The following is an 18,528-nucleotide window of genomic DNA, read 5'->3' on the forward strand; positions in this document are numbered from 1 at the left end:
CTGTTCAACCTCACTCCAAACCCCTGTATCCCTATGTCCTGAATTAAGGCAGTTTGTTTCCATCAGTGTGTATATAGGTCCTGTTTGACAAACCTAGTTAAGCTGCAGGACCACTTCTTCAAGCAGGTAACTTCACACCTGTGATGGGCACAAAAGTAGAATTCTCTACACACCAGTGACTGAAAGCTCTCACAGTGTGTTTGTTTTTCTCTTGTGAAGAACAGTTTTGTTTATTACTCAGGCCTAAATTATTCAGGAAGATAGTAAGCAGCACTTTGGAGCATATGTTTGCAAATCACTGGTCCTCACCTGGTTGTCTGGCACATGCAGGGCAAAGCTGCTGAGGTATGTTATTTGAGGTGTTCTTTATTTTCACACAGTTTTTTGTTTGGTTGGGTTTTTTTCTCAAATTATGTAGCAAGAGCTTTCAGCAGCACAAACCTGAAATCCTAGCATGAAGAAATGTCCATGCCAGAGATAATGTAAAGAACCACATTACAAACAGGACAGTGGAGATGAGAAGGAGGAAAAAGTCACCTCTGGCATGCCTTTCCTGAAGAAATTCAGTTTACTGCTTCAGTACATTGTAACTTTATTTGTTACACGTGTAAAACAAAACAATATGCATTTCTATGATAAAAACAAGCTTGATAACATTATTATTACAGTTCTAGCATTTATAGCATTAATAATACAGAAGTATTTTGACAATACAAAGTATTGACTTTGTCCACATATACACTCATGTAAGGTGCTCCAACCCCAGAAAATTGATATCCATGGACAAAGCTGTGGAAATGCTGCAGCTTAGAGTCTCAGCTGGTGTAAATCAGCTGATTGATACTGTTCAGAATTTAAACCTATGTATTTTTATTTATTTCCTACTGAATAGTATTTTTCAAATACTATTTTTTTATTTTATTTTCTTTTTCTATTGTGCTAGGTAATGCAGTCACCAGTGCAAAATAAGGCTTTATGTTTGCGCTAAAGTACCAAAAATCCCTCCCCCAAAGAGCACACAATCTGCAGGGCAGGACATGAACTCACAAATAACAAATTCATTGAAATATGTGCAATTTATAATAATAATAATCTTAATTACTGAAAAACACTCTCAAATACAAGAAGAAATGAGAACAGGAACAAGTTTACTGATATGGAAATGCCAGAGATGGTGGGGGGGAAAAAGTAATGTGAGAAACTGTAATAAAAAGGAACAATATAAATGAAGTAACAGTTTTGCTCAGTGTATATAGAAACATGCAGAGAGGTTTACAAAACAGTGCAGCCAATTCACAAAAATGTACATCAAAAAGCAGTTTTTGCAGAACTGGACTAAGTGGTCATAACCTGTGTTCTGTACCGTGTGGTTTATTCCATATAACTTAAATAAAAGATGTTAATCTGTATGGTTTGGCTTCTATGAGTAATGCTTTCAGGATAACTACAAACCAGGCTTGCTCATAGACCAGGAACACCAAAAGTTAAGGAATAGCATCAATATTATCATCTTCCACATGAACATTCTCCCTGTAAAGGACTACATGATATTTACTCAGGAATGACCCTGAAATTCAGCTGCACACAGCTGAAGTAAGAGAGTATAAGACAAGTTGTAATTGTAAAGATCATATATATTAAAAAAGCAATATATTATATGAAAAAATACAAAGTGGTTTATAAATCCACATCTCAGCACTTTTATTTGCTTTTCTTTCTCTAAAAAAGGTGCTATAGTAAAGGGGAGTAAACATTTAATCACTAGGGACAAAAAACCTCATAAAATTATTGTTGTTTTCTCGGTATATGTGTCATATAATCACTAATCAATATGTGGTTTTGCTGTGAGAGAATTATATCCCACAGTTATCCTAGGCTTGATACTGTAGTTAACAGGAGCTGCAAATACTTATTACCTCTGAAAGTCTGGATTTACACTTTTAGGTTGAAAATTCTTTTCAGTTTTTCATCAGAAAAATCCTGGGCTTCAATTTTTCATCCAACAGGAAGAAACCCTGATTGTGCCTTTTTTCAGAGAAAAAAGATGAGGCATATTTTTATGTCCATTGGAATATAGGGAAGGGAACTGCCAAAGCCAACCAGCCTGATAACTCACTAGAATTTTGTTAATTCAACATTGATGAATATCAGGGAAGGCAAATCTTAACAGATCCTGAGCATTTTTTTTTTAGCTTGAACTCCAATTGAGAAATTGCCCCAGGAGCTCCCTCTCTCCATATCAGAACAATTCTAATTTGCAGTTTGTATTTATTAAAAGACAGATTATAGCAATTTATTATAGGCCATTTTAAAAAAAAATCTCAGTCAGATTTTTCTTCTATAGTTTCCAGTGAACTAACGAGCTTACAGTGAACTCTTCCAGTTTGCACCATAATTGCTTTGATGACTGCAGGGTAATTGCAGTCTTAGACTTTTATCTCAGAATGGGATTTGACTTTTCAGATTATTATTTCAAGAGATTATTTAAACACTAAAGATCTTTATAATCCTTTTATTTTAAAAGTGATTTTAGTAATGGATGGACCTTTTATGATAGGCATAAAATAGATAAAAAATATTTACATGGTTTACATAGTGATATTTACTCTCAGTTGTCTCTGTACTTCAAATAAAGAAGAGGAATTACTTAACACTTAGAATATTATTCAAGTGCATTAACTACAAGTAAATATGAGGATGAGTATTGTAAATATTATTTTAGTAATCACATGTACTCAGCCACTGTCCAAATCCATTATCTTTGATAGCATGTTGTAACAAGAAATTATTATACAAAATATAGGATAACATAATTTTCATTTTAAAAATATTTCACAGGAATTATAAAACACTTTTTATTATCAAGATAAAAATACTACAGGCACAGCACTTCAGGTAGTCACCAAGAACTAAGGCCTCACTTATATTTGACCAGACGAAAAATAAAGCTAAAATTGTTTGTGTTTTGGAGGAAGAATACTATCAAATCTGTTATTTTTTTTCCCACAGGAACGTGGCCTTAAGGAGGTATCCAGGAGTCCAATGCTGAAGAGCTGATGAAAATAAATTTGAGGAGGAGGAGGAAAAATGAAAGCTGTTATTGAACTCATTTCAAAATGCACAGAAGTAACAAGTCTGCTTTTAAGTTTTTACAAAGTGCAAGAGACAGTGGAAGTGCGTTTTTGAGTGGTGGAAGGTCCTGCCTTGCAGTAACCTGTGTCAATCTGTGTTTAGTTTAGTCCTGCCACACCAGTGCCAAGTTCTCTACTCCATCCTGTTGCACCTGCTTTGGTTAATGCTGATAGTAGCTTTCAAAACCAGAGTGAGCTTTCAAGCTCTGCTGTTTCAGCCCTTACATAAACAGTTCCACTGACTTTAAGAAGTGCCATACGTGGCACCCCTAGCTTGGCATGCTGTGGGTGGGACATTTGGTCACCATAGGCAAAGTGATCAAATGCCTGAACTCCTTTCTCAAATGCTTTGTTCTCAGGATTAACACACTCCTAGGAGCTGGAAGTAAGGTTTTCCAGGTTGTGCCTGCAGCTGTGCAGATGCCTTTAGATCTCAGAAGCTGAACTGCACTGAACCAGGAAACTGAAGAAGGCTGTTCTCTCCACACTACAAGGAACACAAAAAACCAGGCACAGCTCCACTTGGTTCCTTCTTTTCATTTTTAACTGTACAAAGTAAGGACATAAAGGAAATAGCAGAGCCAGGACTGGGATGACCAACTCCAAGTACAAATAAATCAGTGCTCTTGTTTTGAGGGTTTGAGCTGCAGCAAGGCTTAGAAATGCTTGATAAACAGAAACTGGAGTGTGAGGAGGAGGCTTGAGTGAAAAATAATAGGGAATAGAAGAATGTCTCAGTGTTTTTCAGATATTCTGGACCAATTCATATTGATGCTGCTTCATTGCTTCAGTGGAATGTGACCAACTCAGAGAAGCACAGCACCTAGTCCTGCTGTTCAGTTCACACTTGGGAAAAGGAAGACTTGTTTTGCCTGCAAGACTGGAAAACATGTTTTCTCTGGGCTGAAGCACAGCAATTGTTAACAGCTTACACTATTTAGACACTGCTGCCAGACAATAGAAAGAAAATATATCATTCAAATGCAATAAAAAAAGAGTTATAGACATCAAAGTGTAGTAATTTACAATGAAAATTGGCAAGGGTCCTGCAATTAAACCTTCTTTTAATTAAAAGTCCACAGAACCTTTTTGGTATGTTTGACTCCTGTTCCATAATAGAACTCATTTGGAAAAATATGGAGTTCTTTCGAAACTTAAACATGCACTCACCTATTGTTCTTTATTTCTTGATGTTTTCTGTAGGTAAAAAAAAAGAAAATACATTTTTTGTATGTCTTGATTTAAGTCACAGTTTTTTATAGTCATTATATATTATTGGTAAGTCCTGTTTGACAAATTCGGCTGAGCTGCAGACTACTTGTTTGAGCAGATAACTTCTCACTTGTGATGAGCATAGAAGAGGCATTCTCTGTGTACCTGCTGCTGAAGGGCTCTCAGAGTTCAGTGTGTTTTTTTTCTTGTGAAGAACAGCTCTGTTATGACTCAGGGCTAAGCTATTCAGGAAGAGGGAAAGCAAGCACTTTGGGGCATGTGCTTGCAACACACTGGTCCTGACTTTGGTAGAAGCAAAGTTTTAGGGACTAGAGATATAGCAACAAACTGATACATCATCCATTAAAAAAGTGATAATTGTCATTGCATTGATAGTGTCATTGCACTAGGGCTGTCCAAGTTCTCCTTGCTGTTTCTAACTTCCAACATATCCAATTCGAAGGCTGAGGTCTGCCAGATTGTCTTGGTGCCCTTGGCATTCACTGATCTCCTGACCCTTGACAGCTTCAGAAACAAAAAAGATCCTCTTGAGCTTCACTTTCACCTCATAAAAATTCAGAGAAGCCCAAATTTTTAGTCTTAGAAGCATTTTGTATTTTAGACATTTAGAATTTTGTGGTGCAAACAAAGGAGAACGAATGGTAATTTATAAATCCAGCACATCCATACTGCTTTCAGCATGAAGGTCTGTGTGAGAGCTAATGGTTCATTGGGCTAGAGAGGCCAAATTATATAAATACTGCAGTCCCTGGAAGGTGGTGATGTGCTGCGCATCATAATTAGCTCATTTTGTTTTGTCCAGTTAAAAAAAAAAGGCTTGGTCTGGTGGGACAGGACTAGGTCTGGGAGTGGACTTCAGTGCAAGGCTTGAAAGTGCACCTCTGGAATCACAAATTACACTGCTTGGTCTATGTCTGTATCATGTTATGGCATATTAGGTTTACCTCTCTTTTCTGCTGTAACATTTATTGCACATTATTTAAAGGCAGGTTTTTGAATGAACAGAAAGTTTCTATAAATACAAATCAATAACTGGAAAAGCCAAACACTCCATCAGTAACTTCAGATCCCACCTTCTATCTTTTGACATACAGCAGGAATCTCCTTCCTCTTTTTAATATAAATTTTCTAAGTTCCTCTATTCATCCCATGACACTGCAACCACTTACCCAAAGCTCAGTTGTTCAGAAAAATGTATCGAGACTGAATAAAGATGACACAGCAGCATCTTGGGACAAAAGAACTGTGAAATTAAAATTCAAAATGCTGTAATGGATTGAAGGTTAATTTTGTCCCCATTTGTCCATATACTCCTCTTATTAAGATCAACAAGATGCATGGATATACATCCGAGGATAGAATTAGGTCCTCAGATGTGACTTAGTAAAAAAAAAAAAAAAAAAGTTGGAAATAAAGAAATTCTATACTTACAAACTAAAATCATCAGCAACAAAGTAGCAGACAGTCCTCCCAGAAAATATCTGAGAACATAACAATACCCAGAAAGGTTAAAAAAAGCCAAGGGAGGCATATTGGGTTAAAAGAGGTGAAGTCTGGGTGGGAGGAGGAGGAAGGATTATTGCAGATGAACCCTCTGAACTCTGGTAGGTGAACTGTAATTTGAAACTAAATTGCATAAACTATTGAAGATAATCTCCTGGAAAGCATTCAGACTGAGAGAAAAACCCATTTAGAAAGACATGGATCCATTCTGATTCTTCTCAGCCTGCCAAAACCCTTGTCAAAGCACACTTGGCAAGTAGCTTTCATATCTGCATGCATATTTCTTATTTTTGTGCATATCTATATAGCTTAGATATTTTCCTGCATTGACTATCATGTGAAAATGTATTTCCCAGTAAGATACCTGTAACTTTGAAAATGTGACCCTTAATTTAAGTTTTATTCACCAATTGAAATGAATCAAGCACTCATGTCAGAAACAGAAAATAAAAGAAATAAAAATTACCTTGTACACACTGAAATGATTAAACACATGATCAGTGCAACCATCTGAGAAACGACATTTTGCACTGTCCTGGATTCTAAAATAAAAATCAGGGAAATAATGAGTTTTACTGAAAGTAAATATGACAGGAGGTGTTTGCAAAGGCTACCTTCTGCCTGTGAGACCAGTCTCTTCAGCTGCTTTTAAAGAGAACTTGCCTGCAGTGATTCAAAGCAGAAACCTAATTTTCATGCACTGGGTGTCTCTCAGGACTCTTTTCCCCCCACAACTACAGAAACACTGTGCCCTCCACGCTCTCAGAAAACAAGCCTTTCTGCATAATTGCCTGTTTCAGTTTTTGCTCCCATGCCCTTTCCTCCATTTTCCTCTTCACTCCTCTTTTTTTTTTTTTTCTGAAAAATGGGTGAACGAAAGATGTGAGCAGGGGGTAGTAATCAACTAAATACAGATTTTATGATTTTGTTATTTTTAATCATTCATTTTAAAAATATGTTTTAGTAAATAAATTTTATTCTGCAAGGGGCCAGATCCATATTTTTAATGTATTTTCACTTCAGTCCAAAAATGAGGCATGCCAGAACAAGATCCTAACATACCTGCATTGTTCCAGTTCTCTTCATTTGCATTTATCATAAATGAAGAGCAGGATTTTGAAGCACAAAATGGTTCCTCAAAATGAAGAAACTCATCATCTTTGGTGAGAAATGCTCCATTAGATGCTGGAATTTGCTTTTGTGACACATGGTTATTACATTCAGAAGAAAAGTCTAAATCACCTACAAGAAATGCACGTATAACTGAGATTGCACAAAAGAAGAGCTCTGAGACTTTGTATTAATGAATTTAGGAATTAATTACTGAATCACAGGAGAGATTCCAAATTGTTATGGGTTGGGAATTGGCAGGTTCAAGTAAATGCAGGAGAAAATATGCAGATAAAGATAAAACTGCATAGAGCATAACAGATGAAGTTATTGAAAGAGCCAGGTGAAAGCAGGCAGTGCCAGGTATTAATCACATCAGAATAAACATTCCTGGTGATGACTTTGCATTCAAATTCAGTCAGAAAATGACTTTTTGGCACAGAGGTCTTTGCAGACTCATACTCAGTAATAATGCCAGGAGTTCTATTTATCCCTTGGAATTCTGTAGTTCATTCTATCCTTTACCTGCACACCTTGGCAGACAACACCTGCAAAACTTCCAGAAAGAGACTCCCAATTTGCACTGAACACAGACTGCAATGTTGTGTCTTGATTACCAGGTACCTGATCAGGGCTTACCAATGTCACTGTGACTGGCTTCTAGTTTACTGCATCCATCAGGCCAAGGATCCTCTACATGGGAGAAATCCATCCTGCTGGGAATGGTGGAGCTGAGCCATGAGCTGGAGGCACTGAGATTGAACAAGCTGTCAAGAGAGCGACGGATTTTCTTCCTTCGCTTGAATACACTAGAAAGAAAAGATGTGTTGCCAAGGAATAGAGCTAATTATTCTTGCTGAGCAGGGACAGAGCTCTAAAGCTTGCAGGAATGGCATGAAAGAACCAGGTTCTGGGTGCTGCTCCCAGCCCTGTTCTTGACCCTGGGCACGTCACCAGGAATGGCTGCTGCACACCACAGTATGTCAGGGGATGCATGAACAGCAGGGATGACCATGCTGTTGTGATACTGGATACTCTGGTACCAAATGATATCACAGCTCCTGGTCTCTGTGACCAGGGACTATGAGTGTCTCATGCTAGCCATGATTTTTACCTGCTACATCCTATTTGGGGTAGTCTGAATCCATTGAACTCCAAGTTTTTTGAACTACATTTTACATACCTTCCTAAATTGTTCTTCTGAATCAAGAGATTTTTTTTTGAGTAAGAATTCCACACCAGACCTTTTTATTTATTTATGTGTGTATATGTGTTTTAGACAAAGATATTTTTATATATACTTTTTCTTAGTCCTTATCAAAGTAACACCCCATCGGCAAAATGAACTATAGCTCTCTCCTTTTCTTTTATTGGACACAATTTCAGTTATAGCAACAACTGTGCACTAAAGAGTTTTTGGGTAGTAAGATGTGACTGAAAATCAGGTCATTTAATTCACTGCACTCTCTAAAGCAATTGAGATGTTCCCATTCAGAAGTAATGCTGGTCTTATGCCAAGCAAAATGTAGACAGACACAAAGACACCTCCAGATGCACCTCTAGATAAGGCCAGAGATGATGGAGTAAAATCTGCACATAGTTCACTTACCGAACTAAATTCTCTTTATATGTAACATTTGTGTGGGATGGTGTCAGTGTTATGTTGCCCTCTTCATCAGACAGAAAACTGTCTTCTGTCAAAACATAATAACCATTAGAAAGCAGTCGAGGGCTGTGGCGGCATGTGGGAAGGGAGCCTGTCAGAGGACTGGTGGAGCACTCGTAGGCAGGATCGTTGTCCAAAAAGGCACAAGCACAACTGAAAAGGAGAAATGAAAGCCTCTAATTTAGAGAAGGTCTGAACAGAGCAAACCCATTATTTAATAGTAATGAATTTACATTCCCAGCTGATGGGGACTGGTAATGACATAGATTTAAAATAGGTGGATGAAATGGCTTTACTCTGTACTGGGGGGTTTCAGCCAGCTGACGTGAGCACCACACGTTCCAGAGCTTCAGATTACAGCAGGGATAGACACATGCCAGGGAAGCATTTTCTAAGCATGGAGCCAGCTTGAGCTCAGAAGTGCTTGGCGTGTTTCTGTGGCAGTGCTCTTGGCCAAGGAGTCCTGCCAGACCTACACTGACCTGGAGCCATCAGAGATTCCAGTATTTGGCTTCTCTGAGTTCCTCCACATGGCACAAACTGGGTACCCCTGAGCCAGACAGGATTTACTTGCTTTTTTATAACCCAGCCATACTTAGTGAAGATTTAAGGATACATGGCTTTTAACTCTCACAAATCCTAGAGTGCCATGCTGCTGGAACAACATAGGATAAAGCCCACACATTGTGATAGCTCCATCCAGCACTGAAACACAATTGACTTTGGGATAAAATACAGCACAGGAAAATATACTCTCTGGTGTTAAAAATATAAGCAAGTAATGACAGAGATGAAAGAATCTACAAGTTGTAGACATTGTGCTTGGTTTGACTAAAATTTAATTTATGGTTATACCTTTCCCCTTAACACCTATGAGTTACAAAATATCCATGAAGTGACATCATGGAAAGAAAGAAAGACACTGGATTGATTCAGTGTCTGACCTGTGTTTCAGTAAGAGGTTTAACTACCCCATATGGCATGTCACAGAGAGATACCATAATTTCAATGTAGGGAAAAGCAGATGGAGGAGAGATACTCCAAAACCCTGTAATTGCAAAGCCACTGTTCCCAACATCCACAGCAGTACTTCTGAACTTCCATTTAGGGCTGTAATTAAATTATTATCAGCACTACAGTTCTCAGTGGCCCAAAAGGGATTTTTACAAAACCTACACCAAAACAAAGATAAAATTAAGCAAGTGTGATTTTCCTTAATACCTTGGAAAAATATGTCTTGAGAGGCTGTGTCTGTGCTTTCCATTAAACGGTGTTGAACCTGCAGAGGCAAAGGTGAAATAAGAAGGAGTCATTATCATATTCACTGACAGATAGCTTGTGCATACCAGAAAGATAATTAAAAAAAAAAGTTAAAACTGAAAAGAAAAATAGGGGAAGAATTAAAGGAGATAAAACACATGCAAGAATCAGGGAAGGACTTGGTGTTGATAACAAACTCATCTCAACCAGGACAACACAGAATCAGAGCCAACATAAATCAAATACTTGTACTCTGCCCAGATACCAGACTTTAGAGATATAAATATGGACACAAATGCAATAACTGCAGTAATTTTGAGGTGTTTTACCAGAAATCTGCTTCTTGCCAAAGCTAGAACCTGAACTGGCACTAGATACAGCAGTAGAACAGAAAGGCCACTATTACCATTACATTGTATTTTTCAGATGAAAATTGTAGACATAGCACAAGGAGCACAGGGATTGCTACAGTGACAAATATTTGACAGTAATATTGTGGCAGGAGACTAAGGAAATAGGATTTGTCTGGATTACCAAGGCTCAAGTGGGCAAAGTGCTGCTAGATGTTCCATAGCTGACAGAATCAGTCTTACAAAATATGAGCAAGGGCTATCCATAGGGGGAATTTATGTCTATTATTACATGAAAAGATAAAAGATACAATCTTTCCCTGTATTACCTTGTCTCTCCTGGATTTTTAGAGCTTCAGACTTACAGCACTTTAGTAAATCCCCATTCTTCACCTCTGAGAGGAGATAGGGCTAAGAGAATTTTATATTTTTATGTTCAGTTATGAGCTGAGAAAAAGAAAAGACATGAAGGTCAGGGTTTCCACTTTGGTAATCTTTTCATCCTCCTTGGGGACTCAGTTGTCAGTCACAGGCTGGGTGTGAAGGCTGAGTCAGCCTTGGGACCAGGCAAGGTGATGAAAGAAGAGAAGTAAAACCTTCAGGGTATTTTTTGCAACTCAGTCCTATTACCCTGGTCCTGTACATACTGTTTCTCCTACCCTTTGGGGAAAAAAAAAAACAAAAACACTTCACCATGAATGAATTATGCTCCAATGGCTGAAAAAAATAACTTGAGGAGGAGAAAATGGAAAAAATCTGGGGGAAAATACAGAGAGATCAAGAAGCCTCAGTCAGGATGCCTCAGAGCAAGTTGCACAAACAGTGAGATCAAAGTGTATTTCACAGTTTGACATGTATTATAGCTATTTTTAGCATACAGTTACCTCCTGAAATAATTTCTCTGATTTTAGGCAAAATCATGATTCTTAGATGTGTAAAAATATCTTATATTCAAAACCAAGAAATTTATTCAAGTTCGAGAAGAAAATACAGGAAGGACTCAACAAGCAGTTTGTAGATCTAAATCTAACTAAAGTCAACAAAATCCTAAGTCTTATCAGTCAAAAAAGATCCTCTCCACAATGTATTTATTTTTATTAAAACTCTGACAAATATATCCAACTTTATTTGCTCCTGGGAGTTGATGCAACATATGTTATTCCGTGTATCTTGGAAAGGACTGTTTCATACACCCTAGGGTAACAGGGAATATAGATTATCTGTAAAAGAGTTTAGAAAGAAATGGAAGCATGTTTTATTTTGTCTTGTTTGAAAATTAGGATGTGTAAAATAGTATCAGCAATATAGGTCAAATTATTAGTTTTAATGTATTCTCACAGAAAAATAATTGATTCTAGGGTTAATTTGTTAGAAAAGGATATGTAGAAATATATGTCAGGATCAGGAAGTTATACGTATCACAACTCTTTAATAATCGAGAGTGAAACATTCCAGCAACTGAAACCCCCAGCACAGCTGTATTGCACACAATTCTTTCAGTTATGATAATAAAAAGTAGCAATGTCTAAAAAAGAATAACTTTTAAGTGGCAGCTTTCCTGGGGGGTAGTGCTTTCACTACAAAGCGTTGACACATACTGATCACAAGTGGCAGAACAAACCACAGTCCTTCTGTTCCTCATTTGAATTCTCTCATAACATTGCAAGGTGTGTCTCTGCAGGATGTTTATTCGCCACCCTCCAGAGAAATAACATTTAAGATAAAACAGAGTACATTCATCTATTTATAAAAGAAAGTGAGCAATATAAACATGCAGATACACTCCTGGGGAGATGAGGCACTTCCCTCTTTTCAAGAGCAGTTCATAAGTAGCTGTAATTTGCTTTTAAACTATTTTAAGTGATGATAATATCAAGTTCCTGTGAACAGCCATAGAACAGGCAGTCCAACAGATTTTTTTGCTGCCCTCGATCATGAAAATTTTTGGCTCATGCATAATGAAGAGACTTCTTGAAAATAATTCAATTAATGATGGAGAAAACTTGGAAACATCATGTTGTAGACAATGCTGCACAGTGTTCTGTTTTCATTTAATATTCAGTCCTATTTCTGGGTTGTTAATAGCGTGAGAAGCTATAGTAATGACATAACAAAACAGAGTTTCTCAACCAGCACTGTACAATGGAGCAGTGGTAGTGTATCTGTAATCCACAAAATGAGCCGTCAACACAGCACATCTAAATTATGGCATGAGAAAAAGCCAGCAGCTCTATAAAATCACTCTAAAAGTGAATCTGAGGCAAATGTGGTAACATTTTATGTCAAGAATCCAAATAAAAATTTAAGGCAACAACCCCCCTTGGATTTCAAAACACATAAAAGTTCATGTTGTAATACAAACAACAAGTCACTGTCCAAACCAGTCAGTTTTAACAACCTTTCCCTCCAAAAATCAAATCAGTGTTTAAGCCAATGATGCCTTCAGTGTACAATCTAAATATTTACATTAGTACCTACCAAAATACAATGCTAACTATTCAAATAGCTGAAACCCAGGCAACCAGTTTTATTCTATTGTATCTACCAAAAACAAGTGTCTACAAAGAGAGTTTTATTTGTTCACACACATCAGTTGTTTTTGAAGAGCAGTTTTGCCTTTTCTCCCTGCAGGTAATGGTAGAAACATTCACAAAAAACCCAAAACTTCCTGAAGAACAGCACAGAAAGCTTAGCTATTCCTCAGCTGACAAATCTATTAAGAGATAAATAAGTCTAAAATCCTTCAAACCTGGAAAATCCATTTGACAATTAACACGTGGGACGGCAGGCGGAGGGTGCTCCTGGAGCAGCTTCCCGGGAGAGCTGAGCCCTGCTCCGGCACAGGCAGCCTCAGCAGGTCCCCTGTTTCCTTTTGAAAAGAGCCCGTGCAATCAGCAGCACAGAGCCCCAGTGAGGTCACGCTTCCTGTGGAGTGGCCTCGCATCAGAAGATTCGTTCTGAAGAGCAAAGCGAAGATAAAGATTGGCGCAGTGAGCGCTCCTGCGGCTGCTGCCAAAGAGAAGAAACAAATAACAAACAACACCCGCTCCAGTGACCACAGAGAACAAAGACTGAACCTCTTCTCATCAGTGACACAGAGTTTTGTTTCAGATTTGCTTTCCTACCTCGCACAGAAAGTTTTCAAGTTTTCAAATCATTCCATTTGTTGAAGTGCTTGTGGGCCTGACAGGCTTTGATGTAAGAAAATGATCCAATTACCAAAAAAACCCAAAAAATAACAATACATTTTGCAAAAGCACTATTTTACAGAAGATGCATTTGGTGAGAGTTCAGAGCTATGTTTCACATTGCAAATACATACCATGCAATGTTAATATGAATTCCATTGAAAGGAGAAAAGAATAAAGCCATTTGTAAACATATTCATTGTGGCATGCTAAGTGTTTCATACTGTGCAAGGTATCCATTCATCATATGTAAAAATATAAAAAATAATGTCAAATCCACATAAGAGAAATGGAGCCTGAATGAGATATCCTGGCAATCAAAAGGATTTGGCTGCAGAACTATTACATACAAAAGTAATATAAATCAGCTGCTTGACACTGAATTGTACAGCCTTGGGGGTAAAACTTCATCTCCAAACAGATAAAATGATCTAGTAGTTTTCTCTCCTGATGTCTGTATGTATCACTGACAAAAAGTGAAAGCATAAATCTAGTAAAATATGATTGGTTCTATGATAGTTTGTGGGGATTTTTCCCCCTGGAGAAGGAAAAATATTTCCACTGATAAAAGGAATGTAGAAACATTACCTCCCAGAAAAGGAAACAAAAATGGGAATTAGGCAATTAGGATGTTGCAAAAGACCTTCTGTTTGTGAGTTAAACTAAAATGAACATTTTATGATCCTTTTGCTCGAACATGAAAATAGGGACATAGTCCATCTTCACATCAGTTCTTTTAATTTAATGGAATTATGTCAATGAGGAAATTTAGTCCTGCACTATTTCCATGGATGCATGGGCTTCATCTCAGCAGCATTTCCCTGGCCACCCTGCCTCTCTATGGGCAATGAATATAAATTCCCAATGATCTTTAAAACTAGGTCACCTGCAGATGAATTTCTGTACACACACAAATTTACTCCTTGGGCATATTTTTGGTTTCTTTTCTTATTCATTTCAACAGGAAGCAGTTAATTCCAAGCTCGAACTGCTTTTCTGAAGGACATTGGCATTTCATGTTTGTCTATATATTTAAAATATATTATGTCTATATCATATTCAGGCTTGGATGTGGTGGGGTTGTTTTTTTTTTTTTCAGTCACTGCTATTAGTATCTGAAACTCACTGTTCCACAAGCTTTTGTTGCATAAACTTCATGCATTGGTGAATATTTTATAGGTGATTGCTAGACTATATTTAGTACACGCTCACACACACAAGGGTTTATATACAGCTTTTTTTTGTTCTTCACCCTGTTGCTCCTCAAATTTCCCACTGCACCACAAACCCTATCTAAACAATAAAAGCCTAAAGCCAGGTTTCAAATTTTACAAAATGAGTACACCAGCAAGTTCACTTGCAGTAGTTTTATGCCTGTGGCTCACATTACCATTCAACCCACAAAAGGAAGGAAATCAGAAATTACGATACTGAATACCACCCATATTTGTACACTTCTCCCAGGCTCACTCTGCTTTTGATGCAACAGATTGAGCAGGGTCTGACAGTACAAGAGAGGGGGGCTGGGGCAGCTCCGTGTCTGGGGTCCCTCCAGCACTGAGGCTGAGCAGGTACCCCCAGGAGGGACAGAGTGCATTTATAACCACAAGGATACAGACACACACAGCTGGCAACACAGACAGCAGGGACAAACAGAGAGAGCACCCCCACGGCACCAACAGCCTCATCCTTCTCACCCCTCTGGCTGAACGGTGCAGAGGTCCACTAGTGACAGATACACACATCTGTACACATCCCTCCAGCAGCTGGGCTCAGGAACTCTGCCCAGCAGCTGCCCCTAGATCCCAGTCTCACCAGTTGCATGCACTGGACATCTGAGCCCCCAGTTTGGGGGTGCAGACCCTCACACACACAGGTACAGCTGGCTGGGAGTCCCCAGGTGCTCAGCACCCACCGAGACACCCCAGCCCAGGTGTCCCACACCCCAGGCAGCAGCTCCTCCCAAGCCCAAGGTGCTCTGGTGTTGATTCATCTGGGTGGGTTCCATGCCTGGCCACAAGGGCTGAGCCCTGGGAAAGGCTCAGCAGACAAAGTGTCCCTTCGTCTGTAGTCCTTAATTCAGGTTCCCACCTTCCCCTGTGCCCCAGAGTCCTCTGGCTGATCAGAGAGGCTTTTGTTGGGCTGATGGAAAGGGAACAGCTGGGAGCAGGGAATTCTTTGGGCTCACCCCACACTGCTGTCCCTCTGAGCTCCTCTGTGAGTGTGCAGAGGAGCTTTTACACGTATTACACCATAACTTTGCCATTTCAACAGCCCACTGCAACTCAATGCATTGTGTGTTATGCTAAACAGACAATTTTCAGGAAGGATATTTTCCTGGTAGAGTGAATTGAGTGGCCATGGTGGAGAGAGTGGAGTGCTTATTGATTGAATGTAATTGAGAGTAATGTGATGCTTCTGTAACTCTCTTTGAACCTCCTGGAAACCTGACAACCTTTAATTGTCCACCAGTTCAGTAAGCATCAAATCAGGCCATTTTTCCTGTATCACAGGTCTGTGTCAATATTGTTTATATAGTACTCAAAAGTAACAGAAAATACTCAGAGATATCTGAAAATTAATTTAATTTTTTTTTAAAAATCTAGCAGGGGAAGGGCTGGTCATGAGAATCTCTGAGCAGCCTCACTGGGTCCAAATGAAGGCCTATGAAACTCTCCTTGCCTGCAGTCTTGCTGCAGGACAATCTAAGACCCATTTTAATTCACCTTTGTCAATGATAACATTTTAAGCTCAGTGCATTCCTTTATGCAGCAGAAACACTTAGCAATATTTGAGGGACTCTGGTAATTAAAAAAAAAAAAAAAATCTCACAAGCCTAGACATTTTATTTCAATTTTAAGAAAAGGCTGACTGTGCATTAAGTTAGAATTTCGGTGCAGGTTACAGAATTGTCACATCATATATGATTTTAATAACCTTATCAGGTCAGCTGTATGAACAAAGATTAATTAGCCTGAACAAAGATTAATTTGCCTTAAAGTGGAACAAATCGATTTTTAATGTTATCAGATGGAAATCACATCACACTCTATCAGAGACTTTCTGAGTTCCAGGATTGATTTTTGCCCCTGAAATTCATTATTTTAGCTTAATTGTTCCTGCAAAACAGGCAAAAAAGGATATTTCTTGTTTGCATGGTGGAGCACAATAAATAGACCTGTAAAATTTGGAATTTACTCTGAGCTTGCTGATACACCCATACTGCTTAGATCTCAAAAGCTTACTTGCAATAATGCTATGTCAGCTGCCTCTGTATTATACCACAGACACAGTCCAGATAAACAAAAAAATGTTTTAAATAGATCTAAATCAAGTAAGCCTGTGTGTACAATGATATTTCTCTCTACAAAGCCACGACCAGTCTGTGTTGTATCTTCTTGCTTCTTGATTATATGGTACCAAAGAGAAATTTCCTTGGTACATAAATATGATGTAGACATGGGAAAATGCTGTATTGTGATATAGGAGCAGTGTAAAAATAGACATGGGAAAAATACAAGAAGTGCTTCCATTAGAATCTGTAACTCTCCCACCCTGCATCTGAAAATACTGCTTTAAAACCTGTTTTATCAGAGAAAGAAAGCAAAAGGAAGGGGTTCAAATACATCAGCCAAAGCAGAATTTAGTCAAGGTTTATATTAGAACTCAGGTGAGTCCTCATTAGAGTTCTTCATAAATTTCCTCACAAGAAGATCTGACCATTACTGAACAAGGTAGGAACACTAAAAAAGCAACAAACACACAGGTCTGTACAAAAAGCTGTCTGACTCAATTTTATAAAGGGTGACAAAAGTTCATGAATCAGCACTCTGCAGTGTCTGCTGTGACTACAAGCAGCCAGGGCAGAGTCAGCTGTTGGCCAGTTGTGCTCCAGCAGTATCTTATTTGTAGGGAATAGAAATATTAATGCATAGATCACTGGTCTGAGCAGAGAATGAGTGGGAACAGGTTTGAAGTGACCTGTGAATGATGTACACACATGGTTCCTAAGGTCCCAGGCCATCACACTTCCAGCACAAATCTACAGGACACATTTCAGGACACACAGACTGAGAGGGAGAGGACAGGGACTAAAGCAAGTAGGACAGTGTGGGGACAGTGCTGACTGTCAGCTCTAAAGGGTATAAAAAGTTATGTTAAAACCCCTCACTATGTGACCAACCCAGGAATAACCCATCAGACATGGAGAAGACTCAATTGCCCATATTCCTGTCTCCCATGTCACTGTAGTTAATGCTGGACAGACCACCTGCATGGCAGCACCTGGGTGGTTAAAAGCTGAACAGGCCACATAGATACACATGGCTTTAGGGACCTTCTTGGTGCTCTAACTAGACAAATCTAAATCTCATCCTTGGCTGGAGGTTTTTTTTGGGACATTTTGAGTCCCAAAAGATAAATTAATATTCCTCTGGAGATGGCCATGCACTGCTGCCCAGTGTACTGGGAGCCTGTGTGGTTTCTGTGACAGCCCTGATGTGATCTACATGGAACAGAGAGGGTCTTGTACCAATGTACAGAGAAGGCTTTTGGCCAATGCATCATTGTAAAGGATCATAGCTTGCTTTACATATACTGAAAATTTATGTCTGAGACAAAATACTAATCATTCTGATATCCTGGTCATTACTACAATAAATCCTACTGAGGGAGGCATAAATGCAGACCAGTAACAATTGAAGTGATACTCTAATAATGTTCTTTAAAATGCCTTTCTTTACACAGCACAAGAGATTATCAGTTGTCTCACAGGCAGCCCCAGTATGCAGTGGAAGATCATGACACACCAGGGGCAGAGTGGTTTTACAGCCTGGATGCTGTCCAGCATTGCATAAAGATCAAGGATTTGAGTGTGGCCTACAAGGCAATTAAGGACAGAGAGCAGAACTCTGATAGCCTTCCAGGAACCTGCCCATGTGATACCAGCACAGACCCAATGGCCAAGTACCAGTGATACAAGTGACTCCTACCATGAACTCGTGCTCCTGTGAACAAATGCATTACAGGCATTTTACAGGCAGGGCTGGGCACAAAGAGCTAATCTTACAATCGACAACCATCCTTCA

General features: G+C 38.8%; 1 protein-coding gene across 1 annotated transcript; it reads right to left on the minus strand.

Moving 5' to 3' along the window:
- Nucleotides 1–1,131: 1,131 nt before the first annotated feature.
- Nucleotides 1,132–13,253, minus strand: TMEM71 (transmembrane protein 71). Its single transcript, XM_033082564.2, has 9 exons — nt 13,003–13,253; nt 9,865–9,922; nt 8,587–8,796; nt 7,617–7,786; nt 6,930–7,109; nt 6,334–6,409; nt 5,796–5,845; nt 5,534–5,607; nt 1,132–3,053 (listed from the first exon to the last, which is right to left on the minus strand). Exons 1-8 carry the CDS (start codon nt 13,013–13,015, stop codon nt 5,549–5,551), a joined length of 816 nt encoding a protein of 271 aa, XP_032938455.1. The 5' UTR covers nt 13,016–13,253; the 3' UTR covers nt 1,132–3,053; nt 5,534–5,548.
- Between the last annotated feature and the right edge of the window lie 5,275 nt (nt 13,254–18,528).

This window comes from Catharus ustulatus, chromosome 1 (genome assembly GCF_009819885.2).
Source record: "Catharus ustulatus isolate bCatUst1 chromosome 1, bCatUst1.pri.v2, whole genome shotgun sequence".
Taxonomy (NCBI): domain Eukaryota; kingdom Metazoa; phylum Chordata; class Aves; order Passeriformes; family Turdidae; genus Catharus; species Catharus ustulatus.

Bases quoted from the DNA above. Each gene is read 5' to 3' on its own strand.
- TMEM71 (XM_033082564.2), bottom strand. The intron at 5,846-6,333 runs GTAATTTTTATT...TTATGTTCTCAG, and splicing joins ATCATTTCAGTGTGTACAAG to ATATTTTCTGGGAGGACTGT. The intron at 5,608-5,795 runs GTAAGTATAGAA...TTAATTTCACAG, and splicing joins GTTGCTGATGATTTTAGTTT to TTCTTTTGTCCCAAGATGCT.